Below are 12,175 nucleotides of genomic sequence, written 5' to 3'. Positions count from 1 at the left end.
CGCGGCTGGTACTTCCCACCTCACCGCCGCGGCACGACCCCGCCGCAAATTTCCACCCATACACGGGCTCGCGCCCTCGATCTCGTCCTCGCTCGCCACATCAACCCCACCTTTTCGACTACGGCACACCTTGCGAAACTCGATTCTCCCTATGGCACATCTCAACCGCGCACCGTATCCGGCTGATACGCGGACTCGCACCCTTTTCTTATACAGGTATTTTCTTTTTCTTAATGTCTCTTGTCTACTCGCTTTTCCCTTTTTTTGTTAATTTTCAAATTCCTACTAACCACAACCATGTCCACTTCAGCTTTCTTCCTTTTCTTCTGTCATCTTCCTTATCTCCTTTCGCCACTGAATATCGTCGCAACGATTGTTGTGCGTTCTGTCTGTTACTAACCCAATCCTTTGTTTCTAGTTTGATCGAATACACGTTAGAGACGTTACTACTAGACATTAGAAAACGTAACAATCTTCGAGAATCAATGAAAAGCTTTATTGACTCAACTTTTCTCGAATGCTTATATTACTTTACAACGCTATATAGGAGCCTATTCGTCGTGTTCTCACCGCTTCTAAGCTTTTCGTCATAATTGATATACACCCTTGGACAAAAAGATAGCACATGTGTGCTATCATTAATTTCTCATAGATAGAGTCCGAATTTCCCAAGTTTGACGAATGGCATATAAACAGTACCTTGTAGTAATAAGGTATATGAGCTTGAAACTGTATCTTCGCTATTCCTCTTGTATTTATCAACAATGATTGTGAAATCCGGTCGGCGAAATGATAGCACACTTTCAAAAGTTGTAGTGTTTATTATCTACTAAATTGTACAAAAATAAAAAACCTTTTAAAATTTAATAATGTGTGGATCCTCCCTTATTCTCCACCACCTCCAGCATTCGTTTCGGCAAAGAACGATATAGTTTTCTAATATAATCCAGCGATATATTTCTCCATTCCTCTTCAAGGCACTTTTTTAACTGATTAATACTTTCAAATTGCCTATTTTCTCTATAAACGGCATTGCTTAATTTACTCCAACAGTTTTCGATTATGTTTAAATCGGGGGAGCATGCAGGCCAGTCCAAAACTGCAATATTTTCTGTTGAAAAATATTCTTTCACAACCTTAGCGGTGTGAACTGCAGCATTATCTTGCTGAAAAATAAAATCTTGTCTCGCAATATGTGTTGCGTACTTTGCAATTTGATTTTGTATCAAATTACGATAGGTTATAGCATTCATCTTGCTGCGAATTGATATTAAATCAGTCTTTCCGTTATACCCAATACCTGCCCAAAGCATAATGCTACCTCCACCCATTTGACGCCGTATTTGTGACAATTTTTTTTTTCTTACATCATGATAGTAAAAATTGAATCCATCTGGGCCATCTAAATTAAATCTTTTTTCATCTGTAAATATAACTTTCCTCCACTTCTTGTTCCACCGTATATGTTCTTTTGCAAAATATAATCGATGCTCCTTGTGAATCTGCTTTAGAGCTGGTCTTCGTTTTAATTTCATCCGCTTTATGTGCGCGGATTGTTGTAGTACACGTCTGACATTCCGAGGATTAGTTTTTACGCCAACTTTTTCTGCAATTTCACGTGACGTGAGAAGCGAATTTGACGCGGCACGTAAAATTGCACGTTTTTCACGAGTACTAATCGCGGAAGGTCTCCCACTGCTTTTTTTTGTTCCATAATTATTTACATCTTTCAGTAAATTATAAATGACTTTCCGACTTCTACTGAGAACTTTTGCAATTTTAGAAATAGTAAAGTTTTCTTTCTTTAATTTCAAAACTGTTTGAATCTCTTCACTATTTAGCTGTTTTCCACGTCCCATTGTTTGAATCGAAATTTGTAAGGTTTCTAATGAAATTCTTCTACTTTTCACTACGTCTACACCACTCAGAATACACAGAAATACTAAGGAATGGAAACAAAATGCTTGGTGTGCTATCATTTCGCCGACCGGATTTCACAATCATTGTTGATAAATACAAGAGGAATAGCGAAGATACAGTTTCAAGCTCATATACCTTATTACTACAAGGTACTGTTTATATGCCATTCGTCAAACTTGGGAAATTCGGACTCTATCTATGAGAAATTAATGATAGCACACATGTGCTATCTTTTTGTCCAAGGGTGTATGTATTTCTGAAGTGTATAACAATACATACATATATACATATGTATCCTATTTGGGGATAATAAACCTCCTTAATTACTTACTTAGCTTCTTACATATGCATTTTCTTTACATTAATTTGTATACTTTATCACTATACATATTACTCTTAACTATAGACGTACTTAATTAATAGTATATGTTATCTAAGTACACCTATTTACACATATAAGAAATGGCACATATTAACGTTTACAGTTAGTAGCATTAATCAGTGTTCTCCTACCAAGTGCCTACTTAAGCATTAAGGTGACGATTTAAGAATATTTCATCTATTCATAGATTTAAAAATACTTAACCGTATATTAAATCACATATTAAATAATTAATACATATTCTGCTTAAAAGTAAATCTAATTTATTGCGTCTATCTTGTCTATCACGTGTCTTTAGTCATCGGTCCTAGAAAGGTTTCTAAAACAAATTTTTATTTCACAAATCCCATTTATTAGAAATCTCCAAATTTTTTATATAGGTATTCTACCTATATAAGAATCCAAAGACATGTCTTACAGAGAAATTCTATCCATTTAGGAATCTGAATCTAGTAAAGGTAAAAGAATAGAATATTGTATCTTCTACTGTTTTTTTTTTTTTTAATCGTTTATTTTGCCAAGATTTGTTTTTTTTATACATTTTTGAGATTCACAATAAACAATGAATTTGAGTATAGTGTGTTAGGCAAAAGTACCGATACGCGTCGGTACGGCGTAGCCATGCTATATTATGTGTCGTGGTTTTTCGATTTTTGTGTTTATTTTTGTTTTTTGGATTTAAGTCGCAGTGGAGCGTGGCTTTTGTGTATCCTTGTTTGTGTTGTATTTTTGTCCTGAAACTTGGCCGCAAAACAGGACTGTATCTTCTACTGTGTTCGTCTCAGAATGATTCCTGAAACAAATTTAAAGCAAGCATAATGTTAAATAATGTTTTGTGAAATATTATAATGAATAATTAATTTCTGATAAATGTAACTCAATCACCATTTCCTTATATTTTTTCGTTACTCTTTCGTTACTTTCATTTTAATTATATTATTTCACTCATAAGATTTGAATATATTTGCAATAAACATATGCACTATTAAATAGTTGTAATAAATCTGTCGTTTTAAACATGTGAAAAATTAGTTCACCGTTAGAAAGTTTATCCACGTATTATCCATGAGGAAACTGATATTATGAGAGCAATTTTTTAATTGTAATATAATGTGTAATATAATGAATTGAATTGTTAATGACAGTCATATTTCAAATCAACTATTTGTATGCAGTCATCCACGAGGTTGTCACACACTTAAGAGGACCATCCGCTCACTAGCCAGATAGGCCGAACACCCCGCATATCACGTCTGTTGAAGCAGTAATTAAAAGAGCCTCCTCCAAAGGGACTAGACTCTCGGTAGAAGGACCTTTCTAAACTAGCGCTAAGTCAGTCCGATCTAGCATCTCGAGTCAGTCTGTCTTAACATTCCGAACCACGCTGTTGTAGCCGTCACTCTGTCAGATTTCTGCAATAAATCTCATTGTCGCATACGAAGTTCTATTTTCTTCACCCTGTTTGTGAAAGAATCGTTTCGTTCGAACCGCCACGCGAGGAGATCACCGGCGATCCGTTAATTCCGCGATCTTTTGTGTCTCCGACGTGACAAGGTCACCAACAATCTGCATAAAGAACGATCGGCAATTTCACGTAAGTGAAACCAATTATCTATATTAAAATGGATATAACCGAATTGAAATTCTACTTAGAAATCTCCTGATACAAGTTATCGATAGCCAATTCTAATAACAACCAAGTTATGTAACCAACGGAGAAAGAGCAAGAATCATCAAAAGACTATCTGATTTAATCATAAAACGATGTTTCATAAATGATTAAATAAACCCGTATCAGGTAAATAACACTCGTGACAGTGTAGAAACAATTACAAAGTAGCAATAATATAATGTAGCAATAAGGTAGCCATATAAATAACATACATTCAATAAACATGCCTAAAGTTGGCTTACATGATATTTAGATTCAATCAAGTTATATATAAGTCAATAACAGTGATAATCAGAATAAAGAAAATTGCAGGATAAGGCTGTGAATATACAAGAAAGAAAGCGATAAATGATAAGCGGGAAACAACAAAACAAGTGATGGAAGAACTAATGCCAAATCTCCGCTATATATAACCGCTATAAGTGATCAAAATATTTATGTTTACCGATAACCATTAGACTATCTAACACGTATCTAATTTTACAATTTACAATAGGCGATCCTTGTAGACTTTTGTAAGCTGAACTCCAATCTGCAAACCGTTTTTTTATAAAATCTACATTTTCGAAAAAATCAAATTTTGAAAAAAATTGCAAACTTTCAACTTTACAAATGTTTTGTGCTTTTGCAACTATCGAGTTGCTATTGAGATGAAAATATTCTGTGAACATTCCCGAAAATGATATGCATTGTTAACGCATTATAAGCATTTAAACATGTCTAAATAATGATCAACTTGAAAATTACATCTGAAATGCACACCTTTTTATATATTTTAAAAATTAAGAGTCTAAAAGAAACCCTAACTCTAGCACGCGATAGAGCAGACATTTGCTAAAGATGTTAAGGAAAGCATTAAAAAAAAACTAAAAAGTCATGTTTTGATTCCAATGTAAAAGTGAAAAGGTTTAGCAAAACACTCGACAGCGGCAATAATTCTCAATTCCGATGAATAGCGAATAGAAAAATTTCCTCTCTGGCTATACCGGCAGGCAACGCATCGCCAATATTGAGCACCACTGCCGCTGCCGTCGCCGACGCCTGTTTTATCAAAGATATCACCTCTAGTTTTCTAAATAAATTGGAAAATATAATCAAAAGATGTCGCGCTTTAGGTGTCCTTCTCTCACTTTGCTCGTTATTCAAACCATGTTTAAATGTTTATAATTCAATAACACCACATATCACTTTATTCGAAAGAGAAGGTTTACAGATTCGTGTTTGGCTTACAAAAGTGTACAACAATCACCCACTGAAAGTTGCAAAATCGGGAAAAAGTTAAAATTTGTTAAACAGTGATGTCGATGAAGCCATTCTCTTTTGGTTGTCGATAACCAACCCACCGAGCGGATATATTTACCCACTCTCCCACTTAAGGGGTTGAAACAGTTACATATATGTATATAAAAAACGAATAGAGGATCCATTTTTGACGTCTTTTATCTAGATACTAATCATTATCAGTAATGTTAATAAAACCTGAATGGTTGAAAGTAATAAAGAAAAAAGATTCTGTTGTCACGGATCAAATTTTTGTCTGGCATGTGTTACACCTGATGCGATGGTCCTTGCGAGGTTCCCCATGGCCAAGACCTAAACATTGTCACACTGACCCGCCACAAGGCTAAGGAGATACCCTAAACCGAATCTGTTCAGTTTCATTTCTTTTCACATAAACATTTTCGGTTTACGGAGAAAGCGGGTGTCTGGAGAGATAATAGGCCTTAATCATGAACAAGGATACCCACGAGCCGCATCGGCTCCTCTTTGTCTTTACAGTTTCATTTATTAACCAATGGGCATCGCGGATCATTACCCTCACTTTTCTACCGAAAGGTGTGGACGACGAATCCGCGTTCTAAGTTCAAAAGGGCACACCTATACTGAGTTTTCCTCCTTGATGGTACGAGACGGGTCCACACAGTTCTTCTTGTGATTTCTTGTAATAAAAAAACTTAACTGTTACCAATAAACCCAATTTTTACTGAATCTTTGATTATCATTTGAAATTACGTGACACTGTCATCGATAGCGGTTATCGGTAAGTCAAAAAAATTTCGTTATAAATAATGGCTACTGGTGATAAAAACAATTACTTCACAGATGACTATCGGAAACCAAAGAACAATTTTCTTATATATAGTATATGCAACAGTTATCAGTAACCAGAGAAGTCTGTCATAGATAACGGTTAATTAGTTATCGAGATTTTGCTTGATGAAAGTTTCAAATAAGAGCCGAATCTCCTACAAAATATCTTCAACAATGAGCATACCGTATATAATGTATGTAATTGTACAGTTATTATGTATGTATATACATATATGATTTTGATATATTTCTAGAAAGTAAACATTAGCGTGCATTTTTATAGATTGATCATAAATTATAAAATTATTAATCAAAAGTATTTTATAGTACAAAAATCTGCCTTCGGCCTCATACGTACGTTAATAAGGAATGCCATTTTTATTTAATTATTTATTAATTAGAAAGATAGTAGAATATTGTATTTACATAATGTATCTAGTGGGAAAAGATCAAGTTGCGATAGCTTGCTTTTTAAGGACGATCATAGCTGTGATATTGTATCTTCGTTAATTACTACATTTACGTTGGTGATCTATTTGTCGAGACGTTCTTATCACAACAAGTTAACATCGCTGCAAATTTCATTTTTAGATATGGTACTTGTATGGCGAAATACATACGATACACGTGCAACATAAATTCTGGTACTATGTAATTGTACGATCTGTTAATCCCCATTAGCTCATAAATTTTGTACAAAATGTTGCACATAATTATCGTTTTCGATTTGATGTTTTCGAATATAATACTCCGTAAACAGGATAGGAAAATAAAAATCAAGTTTCTATCAAAACGTTAAATTAACAGTTTACAAGTAACTTATACAATACTAATGCAAGTAACTTAACCTAATATAACCTAGTTCGGTGTTGTAACGAAATAATGCAATCACATTTAATTTACACGATAATAGAATTGATAATAGCACGATGTTATCAAAGTCATCGACTAATTGCCCTATAAAGGGCAACAATGGCAACAGCAGTAATAAAAGTTAAAGAAAGAGCGACAGTAACAGCGAAAATAAAGATCTACTTGTAAATTGAACCAGAGAGAGTTGAATTTATATAGTTTTTATTTATGTATAATAATTGTCCCTTTGCACTCCTCACGTTTTTTGCAACAAATTTCATACTCTGTACGTCGCACATATCTGACATATATATGTGCATATACATATATGTATCGTGTATATAATACCACACCTTTAAATTCTCTAGTAATGTATTGTTGGTAAGTTGGTAATCAGGACTCAAGAATAGTCAATACACAAGATTTCAGGACAGCACATGGGCAAGGAAAATACTGCACTCTATCACTCATTGTCAAAGACTAACGTTTCTAATCGTCATGAGTTGCCACTTCCTATATTGTTTCATTTGTATAAATGATATTTTCGGCCTATACGCATGCTTATCTTTGTTGTTACGTTAAGCCAATATTTAGTCTGTCGGAAATAATCAACCGGTTTCACATTTCTTCTATCTTCAAATTTGTTAGTAACGTATTACATACACCAGAACATACTTGCCATGCATTGTTATCATGTACATAGAAACGTTAATGATAAAACAAAGAATAGTGTTGAAGGAAGCTGTCTTAAAATTTCTTCCACAATCGAAGTTACACGACACGTCCGCGTACATACTACGTTACATACTGACAAGATAAATGCCCCCACCGCAAATATCATCATATTGGGTATAAATACGGAATGCCAAAGAAGTACTAGACTAGTATTCATCTCGCATTACGGATTTCTTGTCATCGCGACAGCGGTAAATTATTACAATTTATATTATCATTAAACGGCTGTTGACAGATCGCGCGTAGGTTTTCGAAAACCTTGCTTTTACACTATGTCTAAATGTCTACCGATTATTATCTATGTGATATATGTACATAACATGCATTACATGTATATTATATGCATACGTATATGCGCGCGTGTTTTGATCCAGTGACAGAGTCGAATCTCCTATTTTATATATGCATATTACATATTCATGAAATGTATAGGACAAAAAAAAAAAAAAAAAAATACACGAAGACACTAAAACACGAAACGCGAAAAGAAAAACGTACAAATCTATCGAATCAGGTGTTACAAAAACGGTAAACATGTTTCATTTTGCAGGTTGTTAGTTCTTTTTCTTCTAAAGCAACTAAATTAAAGGACTGATAAGTTGAGCAAACACCATGCGCGGAATATTGAACGAAATTGGACTTTTATTGATCCTCATAGGATTTTCATATCAGGTAAAGTTAAAATTTCAATAGTACGAACAGGTATACATTTTCTGTGAACACCCGTGGGCGGGACATATAAACGCTTATTTTAGCTTTAAAAATCACCTCTTAAATCTTTTTATACCTGTAGTCGAATATCTTGTATATAATAACCTGTACATTGTATACAAATTTGGTAAGAATCGGATGATTTTTGGAAAGACGAAATAGACCAAAATCTAAAACACGATTCCAAACTTGTCATCGTTTAATAAGGATAAGAGTAGTGTAACAAATGATTGTTCGCTAATTACTATCATCCATTTGTATAAAACAGATGACAGAACAGAATTCATCGGATTATTATACCGCAGCTGTGGTAGAATTTTCACCGACTTATCATTGGCGTAATCCCGTATTAACTTTAACAAAAAACACGAATGCGTACATCGAGTACATAAAAAAAGCGAGTAAACTGGTAAGCTCGATCGAGTTTCATAGGGTGATTATTTTTCGCAACATGTTAATTCTGATGTGAGAATTTACCACACAGGGTGCTGACATTATCGTTTTCCCGGAAGATGGATTGACATCGATCCATTTGCCTGGCAAATCACAAATGAATTCTTGGACAACAGTGATTCCTTCCCCTGTCGATGAATATATCCCTTGCACGGGAACCGACGTTAACGTCAGTGAAGTAAGTGCTCTATATCCACACTCCATACACCATAGATCTCTTCTGTTATTCCTCGTAGACGTTAAGAAGACTATCATGCGCTGCAAGGGAAAATCGCATCTACCTGGTGGTAAATATCGCTGAAAAGCGATTGGCCAATTACAACGATGCGTGCCCCTCGAACGAAACATGGCATTATCACAACACTAATGTCGTGTTCGATCGAACAGGAAAGATAATTGCCAGGTATGTAATCATAAGTTCATGATCGATTTACAATGATTCCTTCTTTCTTCCTTCTCTTTGTAATCAGGTATCGTAAAGTGAATCTCTATATGGAAGCTGAATTCGATAAGATCGAGATACCGGAAATCGTAACATTCGACACCGATTTCGGTGTGAAATTTGGTACCTTTATATGCTTCGATATACTATTTTCAGTACCGCCCTTATCCTTGACTAGAATAGAAGGAGTTTCAAATATCGTATACACTACCGCCTGGTTCTCGGAAACGCCATTTCTAACTGGTATCTTATGTCATTAGTACCATTTATTTACAACATACTATATATTTTCTTTATTAGCTTCCAATCAATCAATTAACATTTTTCATTTATAACTTTTCTTCCAGCCATTCAAACGCAATTTGGATGGTCCTTTGCCGAGAATGTGAATCTTTTAGTAGCTGGATATCACCAACCTACTATCGGAACTTCGGGAAGCGGAATTTATTTAGGTATCGCACGTTCATACAAATTTACAATTTTATATTTGTTGAAATATTTGTTCTATTTCTCAATTAATTTCCAATTCAATTTCGTTAGGTCGTAACGGTATAGCCAACGCAACCGTTGCTGACGATCCTAAACTTTTGATCTCTCGAGTCCCAAAAACAATAAAATCCACAAGAGCAGAAGTGAAACAGGAGTTGATGAACGAAGAAAAGAAAAATTACGAAATGGAGGAAAACATTGCACGCCATGAAACGCTTTATGATAAATCAATAAAGGAAGAAGTCACGCCCGAGTGGATGAAATTATTACGCGATAATGTTACATCATTCAAATCTATTCTGCTCAACAACGATTCGATGACCGAAACCATTTGTCATCATAACTTTTGCTGCGACTTCAAGGCTAATATGGAAACCATCAACAATTCGTCCTCGACTTATTATCGCGCGATAGTTTACAACGGTGTTCGCTTGTACGGCACTCAGGTACAAGCCGGTGTCCGTTTATGTGGCTTGACTCAATGTCTTAATGAATCTATCTCTTCTTGCGGTTCCGTTTCCCGATCTGCCACTGTATTTTCCGCTTTAAACGTCACAGCAAGATTCAACGATTACGCAAAAATGTTGATAATGCCTAGCGTACTCGACGCTTTACTTATTCCTTTCGAAAAGTGGTCATACATTGAACATATAAGTGGAAACGAAATGAATCTAACTATGGTTTTGAACGAACCGATCAACAATCTTGTTACCTTTGGTATATATGCTAGAGACTTTGAGAAAGACAAATGGAATTAATTTCAATATTTATCTTTACTACATTATTCTTGCATAATATTTTTCGCCCCGATCAAATTTTCCAATAAAAGATTGCAATACTGTGGACATGTATCAATCTACTGACAATAACATGGTAGTAACAACTTTTCGATATTTGTTTCTTTATTCCTTCTGTTCCGTTTCTTTCTTTTGTGAGATGCATTCACGTTTGCAATTATTTCAAAAAACAATCGCGAATCGTAACCAAGATAAAAACGCGACGTTCGAACGAATTTCATGTTATATTAATGGGTAGTAACTATTACAAGCTCTGAGGAGAAATGTCATCATCTTTCGTATCGATTTATTCTCGATTTCCTTTCGAGCATTGGTTGAACGCGAGCACGCTAACATTCTCCTTAAAAAATCGATATGCACACACTGATTTACCCAAAGTTAGCTTTCAAGAATATCGTCGAAAATCTCTTCAGAATTCGAATGTGTCGACTAAACGGAGCATCGATGAGCGAAAAACATCAAGTTACGTAATGTCTTTTGGTACGTTCCCACGAGTACAAGGTTTATGAAAAATAAAAACAAACACAGTAAAAAAAGAGATAGAAGGACTTGCGCGGCCGAGGACGATAAGACAATGAAGATAACGTGATCCTTTGCTTTCGATTAGTGGGCGGTGTTGCTGGACTTTATGGATTCAAGTCTCACTTGTTACATTACATACTAAGTATGGCTCCAGCACGTAACATTTTAGCAGAAGCGCAAGTTGAGATTAATTTGCGAGATACACCGGTGGGAAAGGTATCAGTATTTAAATGGCGAGGAAAACCGATCTTCGTTTACCATCGGTGAGCTATTTAGCCAATATCATCCATTCCCAATGGTTACACTCTCTGCTCTTTATCTTTATCCAAATCTTATTTTTAACATTCAAACATTTTCAAATACATTACAGCTCCCAATCCATTATAGAACAAGAGAAAGTAATAAATGTGGCGACATTAAGGGATCCTGAGACAGATGATCAAAGAGTGAAACGAGCGGAATGGTTGATCGTCATTGGAATTTGCACGCATCTCGGTTGCATACCAATTCCTAACTCCGGTATTATACGCGGTGGATTTTACTGTCCGTGTCACGGATCTCACTTCGATGCGTCTGGGCGCATACGTAAAGGACCAGCACCTACTAATTTGGAAATACCAGAATATCAATTCCTCAATGACGATACCATTCTAGTTGGTTGACTTTATTGTCCTTAATAAGTTATTTACTCGACTAATATTTCTAATACTAACTATATCTTATTACAAGCGTAATACCACTGTTTTTTTAATCACGTCAGCTTTCTTCATTAAGAATCTTCTTTATTGTTTAGTTATGCGAAAATAAATTTACATACTTTTATAAATCCGTTGCATTGCCTATTTCTTACATTTTAAACACATAAAACATAAAATGTAACATAAATATATAATGCAAAAAATATAATGTAAATAAACAAATATACTTACTACCACACACGAAACTTCCTCTGTGTTACTACTATTGATTAAAATATGTACTTACTAATACCAATTGTAAGTATAACCAGAAAGGAAACATAGAAAGAATAATACATAGGAAGGAATGTCAAAGAAGAAACTTCCTCTTTGGGAATACCGTTTGATATAGCAGACAGCGCCGCGTTTCGA

General features: G+C 34.9%; 2 protein-coding genes across 3 annotated transcripts; both read left to right on the top strand.

The window, feature by feature from the left end:
- The first annotated feature begins 7,577 nt into the window (after positions 1 to 7,577).
- LOC132910333 (vanin-like protein 1) lies at positions 7,578 to 10,640 on the top strand. 2 transcript variants are annotated; one of them, XM_060965967.1, is made up of 8 exons: positions 7,706 to 7,843; positions 8,203 to 8,324; positions 8,632 to 8,772; positions 8,848 to 8,994; positions 9,053 to 9,219; positions 9,287 to 9,501; positions 9,606 to 9,710; positions 9,799 to 10,640. In XM_060965967.1, the coding sequence occupies exons 2-8, from the start codon at positions 8,265 to 8,267 to the stop codon at positions 10,503 to 10,505; spliced, it is 1,542 nt and encodes a 513-aa protein (XP_060821950.1). In that variant the 5' UTR covers positions 7,706 to 7,843; positions 8,203 to 8,264; the 3' UTR covers positions 10,506 to 10,640. The 2 variants fall into 2 exon arrangements, with proteins under 2 accessions (XP_060821949.1, XP_060821950.1); XM_060965966.1 differs by lacking the exon at positions 8,203 to 8,324 and having other exon boundaries at positions 7,578 to 7,843.
- Positions 10,641 to 10,792: 152 nt separating this feature from the next.
- LOC132910341 (cytochrome b-c1 complex subunit Rieske, mitochondrial-like) lies at positions 10,793 to 11,772 on the top strand. Its single transcript, XM_060965992.1, has 3 exons — positions 10,793 to 11,024; positions 11,152 to 11,329; positions 11,437 to 11,772. The coding sequence occupies exons 1-3, from the start codon at positions 10,808 to 10,810 to the stop codon at positions 11,726 to 11,728; spliced, it is 687 nt and encodes a 228-aa protein (XP_060821975.1). The 5' UTR covers positions 10,793 to 10,807; the 3' UTR covers positions 11,729 to 11,772.
- Positions 11,773 to 12,175: the final 403 nt, after the last annotated feature.

Source organism: Bombus pascuorum, chromosome 9, assembly GCF_905332965.1.
Source record: "Bombus pascuorum chromosome 9, iyBomPasc1.1, whole genome shotgun sequence".
Taxonomy (NCBI): Eukaryota; Metazoa; Arthropoda; class Insecta; order Hymenoptera; family Apidae; genus Bombus; species Bombus pascuorum.
This window is presented reverse-complemented; position numbering and strand designations above follow the sequence as displayed.